This window comes from Camelina sativa, chromosome 11 (genome assembly GCF_030686135.1).
Source record: "Camelina sativa cultivar CO46 ecotype springtype chromosome 11, ASM3068613v1".
In the NCBI taxonomy this organism is placed as follows: Eukaryota; Viridiplantae; Streptophyta; class Magnoliopsida; order Brassicales; family Brassicaceae; genus Camelina; species Camelina sativa.
Window position 1 is genome coordinate 11,219,359 of NC_141890.1, and position 22,693 is coordinate 11,242,051.

The following is a 22,693-nucleotide window of genomic DNA, read 5'->3' on the forward strand; positions in this document are numbered from 1 at the left end:
TCTTCCGAACAGATTAACGTTGAATTATCAAAAGTCTAACTCAAACCTAGAGGCAACTTAGAAATGATTCCTTCCTTCTAACTCAAAAAGAGGTTTAAGCCAAGTTGGACCGTCCCTACATACGTAAGATTGGAAAAGGTTATACTGAAGTACACTATATACAATATAGTAAGCTCCTTTATGGATATAGATTGAGCGATCTCCATTTTCTAGTCCTTTATAAAATCAAGACTTCTTCTAAATTCTGAAGCTTGGTATTGGAATGTAGGCCACTCTTGAGGCAAGTTAACTGCATTAATCATATCAAAGGCTTCTGATGAGAAGATCACCTAATTAATTTTGTGAGAAGCCATACTATCAATAGCCCACAAAATACTCTGAAACTTAGCCTCCGTCAAACTTGATATATTAGAGAATGACCTTCTACTATGCATCTTAACTTTGCCAGTCCAGTCTCTTAAAACCCAGGAGAGACCACATATTCTAGTACTTTTATTCCAGGCCATCCCTATATTGCATTTCTTCCAGTATCTAGGCGGATTAATCCAGGCCAGACTATCCTTTCCTCTGTCAAAAACTTTAGAACTAGCAAACCGAATTTCTATACCTTGAGCATGAAACCAAGATGTTGCTTCCTCTCTGATTTTGTTAACCAGTGCCATTAGATCCTTTGATTTACCTTCAAAAAAGAAATCATTCATGTGTTTCCAAAGATACCAAAGTATCCAAGGGAAACTCCTCCTGATATGAAGCGGAATTTTTTGATTCTTTTCTGTAGACATTAAATAGGAAAGATTAGCATCTTCAGAAGCATTATGAAAGCCTCCTTCAGGAATTGGGAATTCCGATAGAGCCCAAACTTGCCTAGCAATAGAACAAGAGAATAAAGCATGATTGATAGTCTCTTTTTCTAGTCCACAAAACTAGCATCTCATGTCTTTACTCATTCTTCTGCTTTCTAATCTGTCTGCGACAGCGAATGCCCCACTTAATGCTTGCCAAATAAAATTTTTAATTTTTGAAGAAGTTTGTAAGGACCACGCCTGATTTTTTAAGTCATTGAGAGAGGGTCTCGCTTCAACTTCTCGTAGCAGAACTTGCTTATTCAATTGACATGCTAGATCATATCCTGTTTTGACCGAGTAATCACCACTTGAAGTATACATCCAACTCCAGTAATCAGATCTTGTAATCACTGGCTTATTTGCTAATATGATACTCACGTCTCTAGGATAAAATAACTCCTCTAGTGAATCTCTGTTCCAGTTTCTAATTGAGAAGTCGATTAAAGATGATACCTTAAGGTCTAGATTGATGAAGATATTTTTCATGAAGGGAATTCTTCTTCTTCCGTCAAAAACCCATGGATCAGTCCAAACATAGGTATTCTGACCATTCCCAATCGTCCTTTTTATTCCTTTCATTAAAAGTTCTCGGCCATGTAGAACACTTCTCCAGATATAAGAAGATCGATAACCTTTTACTGCATTTAGAAACCCATTGTTAACAAAGTATCTGCTTTTCATGATTTTAGCAAATAGACAGTCAGGATATTGGATTATCCTCCATGCTTGCTTTCTCAATAATTCTTGGTTAAAGGCTTGTAAATCCTTGAAACCTATTCCTCCTTGCTCTTTTGTTAAACAAAGCTTCTCCCAACTTATCCAGTGTATCTTTCTCTTTTGTTCCAACGAATTCCACCAAAAACTTAACATTGCAGAGGTAATTTTTTCACAGGTTGCTATAGGCAATTTAAAACACGTCATTGCATAAATAGGTAGAGCCATTGCTATTGCCTTCAATAGAATTTCTTTGCCTCCAAAAGATAAGGTTCGTTCAAACCAACCTAATAACTTTGATTTCAACCTATCAAAGATATAATTGAGCATGTCAACCTTAGAACTGCTAAAACATTCGGGAATACCTAAGTATGAACCGGCTCCTCCTTCGTTATGAATACCAGTAAGCAACTTAATAGAATTCTGAGTTTGTTGATCCACATTGGAGCCAAAAGTTAGAGAAGATTTATTCACATTAATCCTTTGACCAGAAGCATCACCATATGATCCTAAGATTTTTTTGAGATTTTCCACCTAGAGAGATGCTTTACAACTAAAAAGGCTATCAGCAGCAAAGAGGAGATGGTGAATAGAGGGTCCAGAAGAAGAAAACTGAATTCCTTGAATTGTTCCTGCTGTTTCAGCTCTATTCAACATATGTGTAAGTCCTTCCGTACATAGCACAAAGAGAAAGGGAGAAATGGGATCACCCTGTCTCAAACCTCTCTAAAGAGTTATTATCCCATAAGATTGATCATTTAACATAACTGAGTAAGTCACTGTCGAAACACAGAACATAATCCAGTGAATCCATTTATCATGAAACCCTAATGTTTTTAACAACCTTCGAAGATAATTCCATTCTAGCCTGTCAAATTCTTTGGACATATCTGATTTTATTGCCATATTCTCGTGTGAAATTGTAGGATGAGTTCTCAAAGCATGGACTAGTTCATGAGCAATGGATATATTGTCTGAGATTAGTCTTTTAGAAACAAAGGCAGACTGAGTCGAAGAAACTAGTCCCGAAAGCAGAAGTTGCAAACGTGAGGCTAGAATATTTGATATTATCTTGTATAAGACTGAGCATAAACTAATTGGCCGAAGGTCTGACATTAGTTTGGAGTTTCTGATTGCGGCTACATTCAAAAAGAGGTAAAGATTATGAGATATTTTGTAATGAGTTAAATTAAAATATAAAATTAGTCAGCAGTAGTGCGGTCTAAAAGAAACAGAAACAAAACCGCAGCAAACCAACTGCGGACCACTTTTAATTACAAATAACGGAAATAAACTAATTTGTCCAAATGGATGGAGGGCTGAACATTGAATTTGAGGTTGGAGGAATCAACGTTTAGTGAGACAGGAGAGAGAGCTTGGAATTATTCAAAGCCTGAACAAAAACATATATTCTATTTAAGAGGAGCTGAAGAAGCAGCTTAGCAAGTCCTTTGCCATGAAAGATTTGGGTCCAGCGAAACAGATTCTGTTATGCTTTTTGTTTTAAAAAATTACTAGGTGGTAGTCGCGCGTTTGGGATGAGCCTAGAATTTAGTAAGAAAATCAAAATTAAACGATGATTAATTAGTGACATAAATTATTCAAATATTTGTTATACAATCATGATTTAAACATAAGTTATTGTAAAACATCACAAATTCTTAATCTAAATATTTAATAACCAACAAAAATTGTTCTATACTTAATATATAAATGTATTTGGCGGAGCTTAATCGAATTATGCACAAAGTAATCAAGTTAGGCGGTGAGTAATCAGATGACTAATTTCTTTTAAGATTAGTTATTAATCAAAGCAGATATGATATGTCTAGTGATTAAGCGGGAAATAATTGGAGTTAGGGATAGATATTTTAACTGAGGGTTATGCCATTCATATATAATAACTCCTATATTTTCAGTTTTTTCTTGCTCATTTTTTTTTGGGGTTCTTCTTCATACATTATTATTTTATAAAATAGTAATTCCGTGTAGTCGTAAATTATAAATAGTTGAGATTAAAACACCCACAGTTTCTAAGAAATACAGACAAAAAAAGATATATATATATATATATATATATATTTTTTTTTTAAAAGAAAGATATTTAAGCAATACCAATACCAAAAATAGAAAGAAAAAAAATACACATAAATCATGAATTCTAAATAAAATATCTCTCATATCAAAAAAAATTTGCATCCATCATGAGTATTCTAATATTATGTTTGCTTGTTTTTCCACAAACTATGTTTCTATGTTGATATTTTTCATCTCTGAAGAACGCCAAGAAACTGACACCATGTGGCATCTCGGTATAAAAGTTTTAGATTCTTCTCACAAAAAAAAAATACAAGATCCTTAAAATATATATAGGAGATCCTATTCTTTGAGAAGTTTATCTAGAAATTATGGGAGTAGCTTCCATTCAAGAATAGGTTCTTAGAGCAACTTAATTAATCTCTCTATCTCTATTACAATTTTAGTCTTTCTTGTCTTCCATCAATGAAATTTTTGATTATCATAACTGGTAGACATTTTGAGAAAGAAGTTAGACAAAAAAAAAAAAAAAATCATTTTTGCTGAACATTGAATTTGATACTTGGGTTAAGCTCGGGTCAGTTAATTTGATGCTTGGGTTAATTTTCCAACGCTGTCAGAAAAGCATCATTTACTATTTGATATTTTTTGATGAGACATGTTGTTTTTATTTTAATTTCATATTTGCCACCGCTGAATTTTGTAGTATGGTCACCAGACTCTGGTGAACCAGATCATATTCATTTGTAGTGAACATGGAAGCCACATCACTTTTTAGGCCAAAAATTGGATATCAATTTTCTCTTCGTTCTACGACAAATTTATTTCCGTCAAGAAAACTCTATGGCTTTCCTCTGACCTCATTTGTCGGTAAGCCTATAAAGCCTATTCGTTTGAAGGTCTCTAATACTCTGACTAGTGATGATCAAGAAAGTACTCGCAAGTTCAAGAAAATACCACCTTCTGAATGGACTCACCACTTCCACTCGTTACCCCTTGATGTCTCGGTAAGTCCATATATGTGTGTATTTAGTATAGAGTTGGAGGCTGAATAATTCTATTAGACATTAAAGTTACATTATATATAGTGTTTACAAGAGATAACTATTTACTTTAGTATCCTTTCTTTATATATCCTATACACCCCCTCAAGATGGAGGAGCATGAGTCACTCTAATCTTGTTAAAAAGCTGAACAAAACGCGGACGAGAAAGTGGTTTCGTCAATGCATCCGCTAGTTGATCGTCCGTGGAGATATGAACCACCCGTAAAGCTCCTGACTGGACTTGCTCCCAACCAAAATGGAAATCAATGGCGATGTGTTTCATGCGGGAGTGGAACACCGGATTTGCACAAAGGTAAGTAGCACCCATGTTGTCACAGTAGATGACAGGCGGAGAGGACAAGCGAAAGCCAAGCTCAATAAATAAAGAACAGACACATAAGTTCCAAAGTGGCATTAGCGACAGCTCTGTATTCGGATTCGGTGGAAGATCTAGTGACGCCACGCTGTTTCTTGGAACACCAAGCAATAGGAGTGGTGCCGAGATAAACAATGTATGCATTTGTAGAGATCATGTCGGACTGATCACCACCCCAAGTCGCATCGGAATACGCGTGTAAAGTCAGAGGAGTACCCGGACGTAGAAGGAGACCATGCGTGACCGTACCAGCGAGATAACATAGTACATGTTTGACGGCCTGCCAGTGTAGAACAGTGGGTGCATGCATGAACTGAGATAAACGGTTAACTGCGAATGCAAGATCAGGGCGCGTGAAAGACAAATATTGAAGTCTGCCGACGACCATGCGATACTGAGGGGGATTATCAAACGGTTCCCCGGAAGTAGGCGTTAATGGTGGAGTCAGTGGCAAGGGTGTTGTGACAGGCTTGCAGTGTAACATATTGGTTTTATTGAGAAGATCAATGATGTACCTCTTTTGCATAAGATGTAAGCCTTGTGAGGTGCGAGTGGCTTCAATACCAAGGAAATAGTGAATGTCTGTGGGCGTCTTCAGAGAGAACCTACGAGCAAGTGCATCTATGAAGCCGTTAATGAGCTCTACCAGACTGTCGGTCACAAGAATGTCATCGACATAAACGAGAGTGTAGATAACATCGGTACCACGTTCGTAGATGAATACAGAAGTGTCGGCTAGCGAGTTACGAAAACCCATTCGGAGCAGATGCGTCTTAAGTTCTTGATACCATGCCCTCGACGCCTGTTTGAGTCCATATAAGGCCTTGTTGAGTCGACATACATGGTGTGGATGGTCTTTATCAATAAATCCCGGCGGCTGCGTAACATAGACTTCTTCATTGAGCGTGCCATGAAGGAAGGCATTGTTCACATCAAGCTGCTTGATCGCCCAAGAGTTATTGACTGCTAGTTGTAAGACCGTATGGATCGTGACAGACTTGACCACTGGACTGAACGTCTCCGAGTAATCCAGGCCATATTGTTGGTTGAAACCGCGTGCTACTAACCGCGCTTTGTACCTATCAAGAGAACCATTAGGTAAGTACTTAAGTGTATAAATCCACTTTGTGGGAATAACATTGTGTCCTGGTTTTGGCGGAACCAGGTCAAATGTATGACAACGTATTTGAGCATTGATCTCTTCACCCATCGCATGTCTCCACTTATCATCTCGCATAGCTTGTTGGATGGTCATAGGAATGGGATTTTTGGCGAGGAGAGCGGATAAGGCAAAACAGGTATTTGGTTTGTGGATATTGTTTTTGCGACGAGTTTGCATGGGATGATGGTTAACAGGTGGTGGTGGAGGGTCATTTTGTGGAATTCGCGGGGAGAGTGGGTTTGGTTGCGGTGAGAGTGGGTTTGGTTGCGGTGATGTGTCAGGTTCCGGTTGCGGTTGAGGTTGTGGCGATGGAGCAGGAGACGACGATGAGGAGGGTGAGTTTGTGGGACTCGAATGTGCAGGTGACCCAACAATTGGGCCTGTTTCTTCAGTCTGTCCCATTTGTCCAGAAGCTTCATCACTTCGTACACCACCACAATCCGGAGACAGAATTGGTGTCGAGAGAGAATCAGACGACAGAGAGGGAAGAATCGTGACCTGGAGCTGAGTGTGTACGAGTGGCGGAGTGTGAACTGGTATTTGATGATGTGAGGGAGCATTGAGGTGATGAGAAGATGAATCGGAAATGGGAATAGGAGATGCCTTGGGAATGAAGGTAGCAAAGGGAAAACTAGACTCAACAACTTGGACATGGCGAGATGTGTAAAGACGTTTAGTAGCGAGATCAAGACAAAAATAGGCACTCTGTGTTAGAGAATAACCCATGAAAACACAAGGAAGAGAACGGTCCTGAAGTTTGTGACTGTTGTAGAGACGGAGCCAAGGGAAACAAAGACACCCGAACACCCGAAGCTTGTGATAGTTAGGCGATTGTTGAAACAGTTTGGCGTAAGGAGAGACATGACCAATTACCGGAGTTGGCATACGATTGATTAAGTACACCGCCGCGACAAACGCATAAGGCCAATATTCTTTTGGAACTAAGGCTTGATGAAGAAGCGTGAGACCCGTCTCGACGATGTGACGATGTTTACGCTCAGAAACACCGTTATGTTCTGGTGTATGTGGTGGTGTGGTCAGATGTGAGATTCCATGAGACACCAGGTACGAACGTAAAGCAACAAACTCGCCACCGTTATCGGAGTACAACGTACCAATCTTGCTTTGAAAACGATTCTCCACCAAAGCCTTGAACGCAATAAATGTTTCTTTCACTTTTGATTTCTGTTTCAAGGGATACATCCAGGTATATCAAGTGTAATGATCGACTAAGACCAAATAATACTTGAAATTATCATGTGAAGCAATAGGAGACATCCACACATCAGAATATAGATATTGAAGTGGTTTGGAAGAAGAGATAGTGTTTGTATAGAAAGACAATTTGTGACTTTTATTGATAAGGCAATGGAAACAAGGAAAATCTTTATTTTGAGAACTAGAACAAGGTAAAGAAAATTGCGAAACAAGAGATTTTAAAATAGGTGGTGATGGATGACCGAGACGAGAGTGCCATGAAGATAGAGGAGCTTTTGATGATGAGGAAGCAAAAAACGAAATGGGTGTGTTATTATGAAGTGGCCACTCGTACAACTCATTGTTAGTTCTCTCTTGGAGTAACCGGACCCCCGTTCGTAGATCCTTCACCTGAAAATAAGCCGGAAAGAATTTCACAGACACTTGGTTAGCATTGCACAAACGATAAACTGATATAAGATTTTTGGCAATATTGGGAACATAGAGAACATCTTTTAAAAGGAGGTTTTTAGAAGGAGTAAAGAGGGAGGTGGAACCAGTATACGAGATGTTAAGTCCGGAGCCATCAGCAATAGTAACTTCTTCACCGCCATGGTAGAGCTGGTGAAGAGAGAGGTTGTTCAAGTCGGTCGTAAGGTGGTGTGTGACACCCGAATCTAGCAGCCATGGAGTGGAAGCAGGCGATGCAGCAACCATATTAGCCCTAGGTTGCCATGGAACCGGAGCCATAGATGGTGCAAATTGAGGACTGTACTGAGCAGCGGAAAGGTGCAACTAGGAACAGCATTTAGCACTATGGCCATGAACCCCGCAAAGTTGACATCGGCCTTGATATCCCCCACGGGATTGAGAAGTAGACGAACGGGACTGAATAATTCTATTAGACATTAGGGTTACATTATATATAGTGTTTACAAGAGATAACTATTTACTTTAGTATCCTTTCCTTATATATCCTATATTTAGATGTAGATAAGATTAACGGAAATGTACATATCTTACTTTAATTAGGAAATGGATGCGCTTAGTACATAGATCGATGCACTAAAGCCGAAAGTGAAGGACACATTCATGTTGTCCCAAAGCAGTGACTCTACAAAGAAGAAAATCCTTATGATATATTTGTTTGTGAGCCTGGGCATTGTGCATCACTTCGAGGAAGAGATCTATGAGACCCTAAAAGAAGGTTTCAAACAGATAGAGAAGATGATGGCCGGTGAAGAAGATTTGTACACAGTTTCGATCGTCTTCTGGGTTCTCAGAAGATATGGTCACATCATATCTTCAGGTACAAGATTCTCTAACTAGTAAACTCTGATGTTTAACTCTAATTGTTTTGTATATAAACAACTTGATCCAATATGGTCAATAGATGTATTCACAAGATTCAAAGGTAGCAATGGAACTTTTAGAGAGTCTCTTATCGGAGATGCCAAGGGTATGTTGAGCTTGTATGAAGCTGCACATCTGGCGACAACGATTTTTACATCTAGCCACTTGGAGTCATTAGTTGCAAGTGGAACATGTCCACCTCATCTTTTAGTGCGTATGCGAAATGCTCTTCGTCTATCTCAGCATTGGAACTTGGAGATATTAGTCCCAGTGGATTTCATCCCATTCTATAAACAAGAAAAAGATCATGACGAGATGCTACTCAAGTTTGCTCAGCTCAGTTTCAAGTTTCTACAGCTCATATACATTCAGGATCTCAAAATCCTTACAAAGTATGTAATCTCCTCATTTTACTAGGATTTCTATGCTTGATTTAGAGTTCGTTAAAGAAGTTATTCTAACCACATATTTGTATATTTGAATGCAAGATGGTACAAGGACATAGATTTCGAGTCTAAGTTCCCACCTTACTTCAAAGAAAGATGCGTCGAAAATTATTTCTTTGTGTTATTCGTGTTCTTTGAACCACAATTCTCAGGTGCAAGGATTATGTTGGCTCGGAGCTTCGTCATTCAGGGGATTTTAGATGACACATTCGATAGATATGCATCTCTTTCTGAGACTGAAAGCCTTGGCAACAGCTTGAAAAGGTATCAAAGTTCCAGAATCCAGATAAACAGTTATTATGATCGGTCGTGTTGGTTACTTAGCTTGGTTATGATGATGATGATGATCAATTGATGATGCACAGGTGGGCTCCCGATCATTCCATGGATAAACAACCTGAATATTTGAAATCCGTATTGAATGTTATATTGGATACTTTCGAAGAGTTTGAAAAGGAACTTAGTCCAGAAGGGAGATCTTACAGTGTGAATACGACAATTGAAGAGGTAACCAACCAAATTAACTTTTGTTACTAAGTACTGTAGGGTTAAGATGTGGACATAATTATGTATACGGTATAACAATATATTAATGAAGGGTAATATATATTGTCCCATGGCTTGAAATTAATTTTGAATAAACTCGCATGGTTAATATATATTCTTAAATAAAAGGTCATGGCTATATCATTATTTCAAAATGTTGTAAAAAAACAAAATATTGTAGCCGTAACGCGCGGATCAATACTTTTGAGCATGCGTAGTTCAAGGTGGTTTCGGAAGCCAACGTTGAGTTCGCAAAATGGGAACATGTGGCTCACGTACCTAGCTTTGAGAGGTACATGGAAGTTGGAGAGTTGGAGGTCGTGGTATGTACGACCGTGGCAGGTATCTTAATGTCTATGGGAAAAATGGGTACGAAGGAAGCTTCTGAGTGGCTAAAATCCAGACCAAAACTCGTCCAATCTTTATGTACTAAAAATCGTCTTATGAATGATATAGCTGGTTTCGAGGTACAAATGCATAAACTAATTTACTCACATTTCGTGTATGTCTACTTTCATGTTCTATCTTACGAACTTACACATATGTTGGTTAGGATGACATGAGTAGAGGATATCTCGCAAATTCGGTCGATTGTTATATGAAGCAATATGGAGTTACTGAAGAGGAAGCCTTCAAAGAGCTTCATAAAATGGTTGCAAATGCAAATAAGACCATAAATGAGGAGTTCTTGACAATCACTTGCGTGTCAAATTGTGTTCTTAAGGAATGCATGGATTTTCACGCATGATCACCGTCACCTACAATGGATATGAAGGATTCACCCATCCCGAAGGAAAAACCAAGGAGTATATGACGTCAATATTCGTCGATCAGATCTGTGTTTGAAAACTTTTGATGCAGTGCATCCTTGCTTATGGGCTTACGTTGCTTGTTTTGTGAGCTTCAAGAAATCGACATATGGGTTTTTTATTAGTCATTACTTTTTTTATTTTCTTTTCATCGTTGGTTTATGATTTGTTTTGGATACTAATATATCCTATTTTCTGGGGACCGATTGAGTTTATCTTGGTTGTTGGTGTCAAGGCTATAAAACGCCTAGTTTGAGTCAGTTTTTTGGAGATTAATAAAAAAAAAACAAATAGAGACAATCTTAATTGGCTAAAGAGCTTGTGTCAAGCTAGAGAGGAGGACTCTCAACATCCTTTGTTGAACTCAATCTCTCATTGATTTCAACTGTGAAGATGTATTGGATGGCTGAAGTAGTGTATGTGTAATACAAGACGTGATACAGGATTGTTGGTGTTTTATGTGTGTGAGAAGTTTCTAGAAGGTTTGAGAAGACAATATTGAAGGACAGTTTGAGGATGAATTGAAGAGGAAAACTACTATTTCTTTGGTTGGTTAAATTGGAGTTTTACTAGGAAAAAGAAAATAGCAAAAAGGAAAAAGTTTTTTTCTTATGAAATTTGGAAATCTTCTCCTATGGTGATTAGGAAGTTTTGATGGGTATATAAGGAGGTGTTGGGCACATCCTAGAAAAGCAAGAGAGCTGAGGCATAAAGATAAATCCTAGAGAGCTTTCTGTGTTGGTGTGCGGCTTAGTTTTGCAGTTTGGTGCTTGTGTTGTTCAAGCTTCTTTGTTCGTCGGTGTGACGTGTGAGTGAAGGTTGATCTAGAGAGTTGGAGATATGAAGTCTAGTCTCAGGGGGAGTTTAGCCCAAGGTTAGGTTATCTTGGTTTAAATCTAGGCTTGGTGTTAGTCTAGTTAAGGGTAGAGAATTATCCTTAAGATTTCATGTTATAGAACGGAGCAGTGAATTAAGAAGGTTGTGCTTGATTTACGCGTTTGCGAATAGGTTGTATTTTCTTTCTTGTTATAGTGGAATCGAAATCTGGACGTGGTCTCGGGGAGTAGGAAAAACCGAACCTCGTTAACAAAGTTCTTGTGTTATTTACTTTCTGCACTTTATTATTTGCACCTCATCTGCATTTACAAGTGGTATCAGAGCGGGTTCTCGATAGAGATTTAGTGTAGTTTCGGGTAGATCAAGGGAAAGGGTAGTTCAGGAAGTAAGACAGAGCTTTGAATCAGTTGTGATGACTTCATACAGAGAAGGCACGTCTATGTCAAGACAATTTGCTAAATTTCTGAAGTATAATGGCGAAGAGAAAAAAAGTAGAATGGGTGAAGAGATGAAGACTTCATCAAACAATGTTCAATGTTTTGAATGCAAAGGCTACGGTCATGTACGGTCTGATTGTGCCAATCTACAAAAGCATAAGAAGAAGGCTATGAAAGTTGTTACTAGTGATTCTGAAACTGATTCAAATGAAGAAGAAGAAGAATTGAAGAATTTTGTGGCGTTTACAACTTTTGAAGATAGTTTTGAATCAGTGTCTGCATCAGCGTCTGCATCAGTGTCTGCACCTGCATCTGAACATGAATCTGATAGTGATAATGATGGAGAGAATATGAGTTATGAAGAACTTGGTAAGAGTTATGAGAACTTGTATGCACATTGGCTTAAGGTAGTTCATGAAAATTCAGTTTTGATTAAGGAGAAGCTCGAGTTAGAGGCTAAAGTCATTGAAGCAGAGAAACATGCAACAGAGAAGGGAGAAGAAGCATCACAAGTTAAAGTACAACTTCAAGAAACTCAAAAGAATTTGAGAATGCTTAATAATGGTACAAAGAAGTTAGATCACATTCTGAGTATTGGCAAGACTGATAAGTGTGGCCTTGGATATGAAGGAAACGTTTCAAAATCGGATATGGTGTTTGTTTCGAGTGGAAAAATCACGTCTGCATCAGGAACTGTGCCAGAGACTGCTTCAAAGAGTGCTTCAGGGACTGTATTTTTGAAAGAGCATGGTAAAAGAATTTCTGAATTCCAGAGTGCACCTAGACAAGTGTTTCGACCTGTTTGCCATCATTGTGGTGTTGTTGGGCATATTAGGCCAAGATGTTTCAGATTGTTGAGAGAGAGGAGCCGAATGGAGAATTCCTATGATGTAAGGTTTCAGGGTCCTACATGTTATCATTGTGGAGTTCAAGGACATATTAAGAGGCATTGTTTCAGGTTCATTCAAGAGGTTAACTATGGAGATCTAAGGCGCAACAAGATTTGGGTTAGAAAAGATGAGTTTTATGGAGGTTGTGTTCTAGGCTATCAACCGCGTATTGTAGAGCGGGGATAATTTTTTAATTAGTTTTGACCATGTTGTGACTCATTCAGGGGGAGAATGAAGATGTGTTTGGTGATGTTGTTTAGGAGTTTGGACTGAGGAGTTCACAAGCATAGTCAAAAAGGGGGAGAATGAAGATGTATTGGATGGTTGAAGTAGTGTCTGTGTGATACAAGACGTGATACAGGATTGTTGGTGTTTTATGTGTGTGAGAAGTTTCTAGAAGGTTTGAGAAGACAATATTGAAGGACAGTTTGAGGATGAATTGAAGAGGAAAACTACTATTTCTTTGGTTGGTTAAATTGGAGTTTTACAAGGAAAAAGAAAATAGCAAAAAGGAAAAAGTCTTTTTCTTATGAAATTTGGAAATCTTCTCCTATGGTGATTAGGAAGTTTTGATGGGTATATAAGGAGGTGTTGGGCACGTCCTAGAGAAGCAAGAGAGCTGAGGCATAAAGATAAATCCTAGAGAGCTTTTTGTGTTGGTGTGCGGCTTAGTTTCGCGGTTTGGTGCTTGTGTTGTTCAAGCTTCTTTGTTCGTCGGTGTGACGTGTGAGTGAAGGTTGATCTAGAGAGTTGGAGATCTGAAGTCTAGGCTCAGGGGGAGTTTAGCCCAAGGTTAGGTTATCTTGGTTTAAATCTAGGCTTGATGTTAGTCTAGTTAAGGGTAGAGAATTATCTTTAAGATTTCATGTTATAGAACGGAACGGTGAATTAAGAGGGTTGTGCTTGATTTACGCGTTTGCGAATAGGTTATATTTGCTTTCTTGTTCTAGTGGAATCGAAATCTGGACGTGGTCCCGGGGAGTAGGAAAAACCGAACCTCGTTAACAAAGTTCTTGTGTTATTTACTTTCTGCACTTTATTATTTGCACATCATCCGCATTTACAAACTGGTTCAAATTCACAACTGTGATCTCTCACCTAACCGATAGAACCCCTGCTTTGCTTCCGCCTCTGCATTAACTTTGAAGATGTTGTAGTGTTTGATTCAGGAGTGAGGCATTTGTTTTTTTTTCTTCTTGCGATCTCTTGGTTTCTACTGTTTACAATTAATTTGTATGTCTTTTGAATTAGCGAAAGCTTTGTGTGTGTGTCTTGATATAATTATGTCTTTTGAACCACATCAGCCATTGGATCATCAAATGAAGACGAAATTTGTGCAGCCTTCCAAACTCAGCTGCTACGTCACATTGACATATCTCTATTCAACATATATGATTACTTTAATTAGAGTTTAGACTATGATTGTTTACATAGTTTAACTACTTTAATCTGCGATTTGTATATATTTATTGATATTATTCTAATTGAAATTTGGTATATTTCATAATATCTGACTAATAGTCTATTAATTAAAACTAGGGATCGGACCAGCATGTATGTGCGGGATTTTTTTTCTAAATATTTTTTTTCAAGATTTTGGATCTGCACTTACGTGTTTTGATTTATAACACATGAGTCTTATAGTGACTTCATATACTAAATTTAGTATAGTATTTATAATCCAAATTTGTATTAGTTTGATTTCAATCCAATTTATGATTATTTGAAATAAGACTGATTTCACATGGAACTTAGACTGACATAATGATGAATCCGGATTAGTTGTGAACCAGATTGATCATTCTATCATACTTATAAACTATCAAACGGGAAAAAAAATTGCGAAAATGAATTAAAACATCATGAACCAAAATAATCCAAATAGAGATATCAAAGGAATAAACCTCAACATGTTATACTCGGGTTTAAACTCTTTTGACCCTATAAAAACTCGTTCCGCGAGATTTAAAGGAGTAAATAGTTCCACATACTTGAATTAAAGACATCATTATAATATTGATTTTTGTTCGAACTGTAACCCGTTTTCAATTAGTTACAATTATCTTTTTTTAAAAACAAAAGACTTGAATTTAGAGTCAAAAATTAGGCCTGGGCAAAATACTTGGATCCAAAAATCCGATCCTACAAATCTGATCCGAATTCGTATCAAAAATTTTAGAATATCCAAACGGATTTCAAATCTCCAAATACGAACCCAAACCCCATCTGAACCGAAATCCAAACGGGTACCCAAATATACCAGATCCAAACCCAAAGTCTAGAAATACCCGAACGGATCCTATACCTCTAAACCTGAAAATCTGAAATACCCGATCCGAATTCTAACAGTATCCGAACGCCCGGACCTAGTCAAAATTAGACTGGAGCGTTCAGTTAACTGCTTGGTTTTGGTTCGGTTTCATTTGGTTTCGGTTGGTTTGGATATACAGTAATATAATAAATATTCAGATATTTTAGAAATTTTGGTTTGGTTTGGTTATTTAGTAAATAACCATAAACAATATTAGAAAGTACTAAATATATGGGATAAAAATGTTTTTTTGTTTAATTATGCAGACAATTGGGTCTATTTGGCAACATGGATATATGATATAGTCTTTTTTTCTTCTCTTTTTGTACTTCCCAATTTATAATCCAAATTTGTATTAGTTTGATTTCAATCCAATTTATGATTGTTTGAAATAAGACTGATTTCACATGGAACTTAGACTGACATAATGATGAATCCGGATTAGTTGTGAACCAGATTGATCATTCTATCATACTTATAAACTATCAAACGGGAAAAAAATTGTGGAAATGAATTAAAACATCGTGAACCAAAATAATCCAAATAGAGATATCAAAGGAATAAACCTCAACATGTTATACTCGGGTTTAAACTCTTTTGACCCTATAAAAACTCGTTCCGCGAGATTTAAAGGAGTAAATAGTTCCACATACTCTAATTAAAGACATCATTATAATATTGATTTTTGTTCGGACTGTAACCCGTTTTCAATTAGTTACAATTATCTTTTTTTAAAAACAAAAGACTTGAATTTAGAGTCAAAAATTAGGTCTGGGCAAAATAATTGGATCCAAAAATCCGATCCTACAAATCTGATCCGAATTCGTATCCAAAATTTTAGAATATCCAAACGGATTTCAAATCTCCAAATACGAACCCAAACCCCATCTGAACCGAAATCCAAACGGGTACCCAAATATACCAGATCCAAACCCAAAGTCTAGAAATACCCGAACGGATCCTATACCTCTAAACCTGAAAATCTGAAATACCCGATCCGAATTCTAACAGTATCCGAACGCCCGGACCTAGTCAAAATTAGACTGGAGCGTTCAGTTAACTGCTTGGTTTTGGTTCGGTTTCATTTGGTTTCGGTTGGTTTGGATATACAGTAATATAATAAATATTCAGATATTTTAGAAATTTTGGTTTGGTTTGGTTATTTAGTAAATAACCATAAACAATATTAGAAAGTACTAAATATATGGGATAAAAATGTTTTTTTGTTTAATTATGCAGACAATTGGGTCTATTTGGCAACATGGATATATGATATAGTCTTTTTTTCTTCTCTTTTTGTACTTCCCAATTAATAGTATAGATTATTACAATTTTTTTTTTTGGAATGTATCTTAGAATTAAAATATTTTTGCAGAATATAATGACCATTATGAACAAATTTTTCCTTAGAATAAATTATAGTCTAGTATATTTGATATTTTCCTTTGTTTAAACAGAAAATTGATATCTTGTTTTTCTTATTAAGTATTGAAATCTTGTGTTTGCTAAAAATAAAGAATAAAATACGCAGGATATAAATATATATATATATATATATATATATATATATATTGTGGTCTACATATTATTATGTTGAAAGTTTGCAAAACTAGAATTGGTAATTTTCAAAATATTTGACTTAAATATGTCAGAATGTTTAGGAACAAAAATTTTCTGTAAGGTAGCTTTGAGTCAAAAGATTGTCATGGAATATATAATGACTGTTCAGGAAAAAAATCTTTCACATTTTATATTATTTTTACTTTGCACAACAAAATCTATCATAAAATAGATATTTTTTTGAAGTATATAATATTTATAAATATACTATGTGATAACTTGTTTTAATTGAAATATTTATGACTATTAAAATTTTGTGTTTATTTTTTACTTAAAATACGTAGGATGGATTTTGCATGTGGACTATAAATCATGAAGACGGGATTCGTAACATTTTATAGTGAACATGAAAGCCACATCAGATTTTTGGCCAAAACTTGGTTCTCAGACTTTTCTTCGTTCTTGGACCAATTTATGTCCGTCAAGCAAACTCACTGGCTTTCCCCTGATGTCATTTACCGGTAGGCCATTAAAGCATATTCGTTTAAAGGCTACTAAGACTCTGACGTATTATGATCAAGAACGTATTCGCAAGTTCAAGAAATTGCCAACTTCTGAATGGACTCATTATTTCCACTCGATTCCCATCGATGTCTCGGTAGCTCCATATATATATATATATATACGTATAAAATTGGTGTCTATAGATGTAGAGAAGGTTAACGCATGTGTACATATCTTACTTCTAGGAAATGGATGCCCTTAAAGAAGAGATCGATGCACTAAAGCCACGAGTAAAGGACAGACTCATGTCTTCCCACTCGACAAAGAAGAGAATACTTTGTGTATATTTGTTGGTGAGCCTTGGCCTTGCATATCACTTCGAGGACGAGATCTATGAAACTCTAAAAGAGGTTTTCGAGAACATAGAGGAGATGATGGCTGGTGAAGATGATTTGTACACAGTTTCCATCATCTTTTGGGTTTTAAGGAGATATGGTCACCACATATCTTCCGGTAAAGGAGTCCCTACGTAGGCTTTTGGTCATTATTGACGTCCGAGCAAGTGTTGATTAATTATCTCTAATTAACAACTTCATCTAATTTTGGTCAACAGATGTCTTCCGAAGATTCAAAGGGAGCAATGGAAATTTTAAAGAATCTCTTCATGGAGATGCCAAGGGTATGCTAAGCTTATATGAAGCTACACATTTGCGGACAGCGAAAGATTATATATTGGACGAAGCATTGAGCTTCACATCACACCACTTGGAGTCATTAGCTTCAAGTGGGACGTCCCCACCTCACATCTCAGTGCGTATACGAAATGCTCTTGTTCTACCTCAGCATTGGAATATGGAGATGTTAGTCCCAGTGGAATTCATACCATTCTATGAACAAGAAAAATACAATGATAAGATTCTACTCAAGTTTGCTAAGCTCAGTTTCAAGTTCGGACAACTCCAATACCTTCAAGAACTCAAAATTCTTACAAAGTATGTAATCTCCTCAATTTATTTGGCTTAACTTACAATCCTTATATAAAGAAGTTATTCTGACTACATAACTATATCTTTGGATGCAAGATGGTACAAAGAGCTAGAGTTTGCAACTAACTTGCCCCCTTACTTCAGAGACAGAATCGTTGAACATCATTTCCTTGTGCAAGCGGTGTTCTTTGAGCCACAACTCTCACGTGCAAGGGCTATGATGATTCAATACTTCACTGGTTTAGCGCTTCTAGATGACACATTTGATAGATATGCGTCTCTTCCTGAGGCTGAAAGCCTCGCCAACAGCTTGGAAAGGTATACTATACGACTTAAACACACATACAACCTTATTATCAAAACTCTAGATAAACAATGATTATGATGTACAGTTGGGCTCCTGATCAAGCGATGGATAAACAACCTGATTATTTGAGATTTGTGTTGAACTTCATTTTGGATACTTTTGAAGAGTTTGAAAGAGAACTTAGGCCAGAAGGAAGGTCTTACAGTGTGAATGCCACAATATACGAGGTAACCAAATGAAATTCTTCTTTGTAAGTATGATTATGTCAGACTGAGATATGCAATATATAACTTTATACATTAATCAAGGCAATATATTTTATCTCATGGCTTTGGAATTTTTTAAAACTCATATAGAGTTAATATTTTTAGGAAGAAGTCTTGGGTATTTCATTATTTTAAACTAAACAGTTTTTGAAGAATATTTTTGTAGTCGTATAAATGGATATTTAATTTTGAGCATGCGCAGTTTAAGGCAGCTGCGAAAGCCAACATTGATCTCGAAAAATGGGCACAAGCTGCTCACTTGCCTAGCTTTGAAGAGTACATGGAGGTTGGTGAGGTGGAGGTCACAGTGCGTGCGACCTTGGCGGGTATTTTCATGTCTATGGGAAATATGGCTACGCAGGAAGCTTTTGAGTGGCTAAAATCCAGACCAAAACTCGTCCAATCTTTATTTATAAAAGGTCGTTTTATGAATGATTTAATGGGTTATGAGGTACAAATACATAAACCATTTTTTCACATCTCGGTCATGTCCACTTTCTTGTTTTATCTATCTTACCAACTTACACATATTGATTAGGATGACATGAGTAGAGGATATGTCACGAATGCCGTCAATTGTTATATGAAGCAATATGGGGTTACCAAAGAGGAAGCTTTTAAGGAGCTTTATAAAATGGTTGCAAATGCCAATAAGACACTAAATGAGGAGTTCTTGACAACAACTGGCGTGTCACATTGTCTTCTTAAGGCAACTATTGATCTTGCACGCATGATGACTGTCGCCTACAATGTAAATGAAGGATTCACCAATCCCCAAGGAAAAATCAAGGAGTATATGACTTCTATGTTTGTCGATCAAATCCGTATTTGAAAAACATTCAAAAATGTTTTAGCATGTTCGATTTATAATGTGGCCTTTGTTCTTTTTTGCCTTTACAACATTATGTGAAAAATTTGTAGCATGGGAAATTGGATACAATTCTTGCATGGAAATTTTCACAACATTTGTGCGTCATCTATTACATTTATATATATATATTTAATCGTTCCTAAGTGTAATTTGTTATTCAAACATAACCGGTTCATATCCCTTGCGATCAAAGTTGCTATTGTTTCTCCCCGTTCAATTTGAGGGGTATACTAGAGCTACTAAAATAAATTTGAGGCCAAAAGACAATGACTGACAGAAACAAAGAATAGATGATAATTTTCAATGATCTTTTTCCTATATTTTAAGCAAAACAAAACAAAAATTCAAAGACGCAAATATTAGGCAAAACAGAAACAAAGGTAATAATATTAGCAAAAAATAAGACATATCGACAAACTCACCTCATTGGCGGAGTATAGTGTTCCATTTGGTTTTGAAATGGTTTTTGCCAACCAAATATAAGGGATATAACCAAGTATTGCGTGTAAAGACGTGTAGTTGTCAAGACATCTGTAAAGATGTATTCAAGAGGACTTGTAGAAGTAATAGAAGTTTATGCCTTCTACTTATAATCTTCACTCTTCACTGTTGCAAATACCTATCCTCCCAACACCTTGGTAATATTATATACTTAGGTAGGTCGTGCAGGCTGATCTATCTTTTTGATCTTGGGCATGGTCTTATGTCAACGATATAGGAATATTTAATTTAAAAAAAAATTAAACTGATATAATCTCCATTTTATAGGAGATGAAGTCAACAACACTTTGGGTTAATATTATACTAAACGTGCAAGTCATGACTAAATTAGTCACCGACGTGCAACCCATCCTGCTCCGTATTTAAGTATCAATCAATCTGTTTTGGCCTTTTTGCCAATACTAGATTTTTCTAATTTTTCCTCATTCAATTACAGGCCAAAGAGACAAAAATGGCAACAGATGTTCTCAGCTTCCGTGACGATAGTAGTCTCGAGGACTGGCATGATTTTGAGGTTCTTGGCCGGGGAGACGAGCCCAAGATTCTGATCAAGAAGACGAGTATGCAATCCGTATCCGAGAGGCGGATCTCGGTTGATCCGCAATCGCTATTGTCGAGGAACGAGAGCTTCGATATGCTAGTCTCACGTCCGAGAGACATCGATGACATGGCGCTTTCTCAGCCGTTAGATAACCAACGGAAGACGAAGTTTGTGAGCTGCAGCCTTCCAAACTCAGCAGCCACGTCACCTAGACGTAGCTCGAGTCATAATTGGAAGGACAGAACCACTGAACAGGTTCTTGACCTAATGCTGGTTCAAGATGCGGCCACTGCGTTTAGGAGAAGCAAATCTTGCGGCGAAGGACGTGCTTGTACACCATCGCTCGATTTCGACATGTTATTGCATAAATCAAGACATGGACAACATAACCATAATAACCATCTGCATCATCATCATCATCAACATGGGTTCTCTTCCTCTAATTCCAAGAGTCTCTCTCACAAGAGTAGTGGAAACAACTCTTTCTTCTCGAAAACAGAATCCAACAAAACCAGCAGAAGCAATAGCAATACCGCGAATTCGAAAAGCATCAGTTCATTCGAAGACGGATTCAAATGCAGCGCCTTGTGCCTCTACTTACCTGGTTTCAGCAAAGGAAAGCCCGTGAGATCGTCTCGAAAAGGAGATTCTTCATTCACAAGAACCACCACTATGACTTCCTCTCAATCTATGGCAAGAACCGCTTCCATCAGAGACACAACGGTGTTGTCGGCTCGAGCCTCCCTAGAGCGGTTCGAGTGTGGTTCATGGACCTCTTCGGCTATGATTTACGATGACAATGCGGATCTTGGTGGCCATTTCTTCGACTTGCCTTCCGAATTGATTAAAGGCGGGCCGGGAGAGAATGACCAAGACGATCCTGTTTCCGCCGCTTTCGTGTTCGACAAGGAACCTAATTTGGAGAAAGAGATCAAAGGTGTTTTGAAGACTTCTGGTTCGAAATCGAGAAGATCAATGGAGTCACCACGTCACGTTCGGTTCTCAACCTCGTCGCCTGTTTCTTATCCTACGTCTCCCACACATTCAATCACGCCACGGTTGCTACAAGCCACCGAGGACTTCAGTAGTTTCTTGGAAGCTCAAGCCGTGTGAATGGAGAGTTTTAACTATTCTTTCTCATTTTCTTTTTAATTTATTAACCGAACGAAGTTAACCTTCTCTTGCTGAATATATAAATTCTTGTAGCAATTGCCATTCGAGGGAATTAAAACTTGTCCATTGTAAAGACATGAATACACGAGAGGAAAAGTGTAATTAATTTATTTATTTACATCTGTGGGAAGGATAGTTTCCAATACTGTTTACTCGTTTTCACATTATGTTAATATTATTACCTACCCAAAAAACAGACATGTAAATTAATAACTCAAAAATATTTTTATGAATTCATATTATAAACTTTCTGAATAAAACATTTGCAATATTTGGATTGCATCACTTTAACCGTATTGACTACATCAACCAGACAACCACGATTGATTTGCAGTGACCTCATTGTTTTAACAACCGGTCCAAGATCATTCCCAACATTATACCATATGAACAAAAAATAAAAAACAACACTGCTGTGCTAGTATCACGTACTAACTAGTTTATGATAACTCTGTATCCTCAGAGAATATTGCAGCTGGAGAGATCATGCAGCCTTGGCCAGTTTCTGTTAATACTCCCGTAACGTCAATATATTAAAATTTATAACCAAAAAAGGGACCATCAAAAACATTAAATTTGACCAATGTGTCTTGACGTGATAAATCACATATAGATACACACGTATACATCTATTGATAACCCGTTACCATCAATAATCACTTCATTTTTTTGGGGAAAAAAACAAAACAGGTTTAAAAAAAATATTGATGTGAAAATCAGGAAATGGTAGGGTTTATTGAATGTGATATATTTATCTTACATGACGATTTGGGTTCCGTACCGTCGGTGAACATCACTAGCTAACCCTAAAATATCTAACCTTAACCACGGCCATCTTTGTGTGTGTGTGTGTGTGTGTTTCTTTTTTAAGAAGATGGTGTGAATATATAAGTTTCTTTCATCCGTAGCTCCAAAACGTCTCCATGGTTCCAAACACCAAAGTTTTTAGATACTTTTGTGTAGTAATCAATTTGATGTT

The 22,693-nt window shown here is 37.1% G+C and overlaps 3 protein-coding genes and 1 pseudogene across 3 annotated transcripts; all 4 read left to right on the forward strand.

The window, feature by feature from the left end:
- The first annotated feature begins 4,342 nt into the window (after positions 1–4,342).
- Positions 4,343–10,567, forward strand: LOC104727891 (terpenoid synthase 9-like; annotated as a pseudogene).
- A 1,212-nt stretch (positions 10,568–11,779) lies between these two features.
- Positions 11,780–12,880, forward strand: LOC147933850 (uncharacterized). Its single transcript, XM_087472353.1, has one exon. The coding sequence runs from the start codon at positions 11,780–11,782 to the stop codon at positions 12,878–12,880; it is 1,101 nt and encodes a 366-aa protein (XP_087328479.1).
- Positions 12,881–16,967: 4,087 nt separating this feature from the next.
- Positions 16,968–19,591, forward strand: LOC104723014 (putative terpenoid synthase 7). The gene is made up of 7 exons (XM_010441305.3): positions 16,968–17,223; positions 17,315–17,582; positions 17,683–18,061; positions 18,152–18,373; positions 18,448–18,589; positions 18,831–19,079; positions 19,167–19,591. Exons 1-7 carry the CDS (start codon positions 16,972–16,974, stop codon positions 19,458–19,460), a joined length of 1,806 nt encoding a protein of 601 aa, XP_010439607.1. The 5' UTR covers positions 16,968–16,971; the 3' UTR covers positions 19,461–19,591.
- Positions 19,592–20,383: 792 nt separating this feature from the next.
- LOC104723015 (uncharacterized) lies at positions 20,384–21,859 on the forward strand. The gene has a single exon (XM_010441306.2). It carries the CDS (start codon positions 20,452–20,454, stop codon positions 21,652–21,654), a length of 1,203 nt encoding a protein of 400 aa, XP_010439608.1. The 5' UTR covers positions 20,384–20,451; the 3' UTR covers positions 21,655–21,859.
- Positions 21,860–22,693: the final 834 nt, after the last annotated feature.

Coding starts and splice junctions, on each gene's coding strand:
- LOC147933850 (XM_087472353.1), top strand. CDS start 11,780: ATGACTTCATACAGAGAAGGCACGTCTATGTCAAGACAATTTGCTAAA.
- LOC104723014 (XM_010441305.3), top strand. CDS start 16,972: ATGAAAGCCACATCAGATTTTTGGCCAAAACTTGGTTCTCAGACTTTT. Junction 17,224..17,314: donor CGATTCCCATCGATGTCTCG/GTAGCTCCATAT, acceptor TCTTACTTCTAG/GAAATGGATGCCCTTAAAGA. Junction 17,583..17,682: donor TGGTCACCACATATCTTCCG/GTAAAGGAGTCC, acceptor TTTGGTCAACAG/ATGTCTTCCGAAGATTCAAA.
- LOC104723015 (XM_010441306.2), top strand. CDS start 20,452: ATGGCAACAGATGTTCTCAGCTTCCGTGACGATAGTAGTCTCGAGGAC.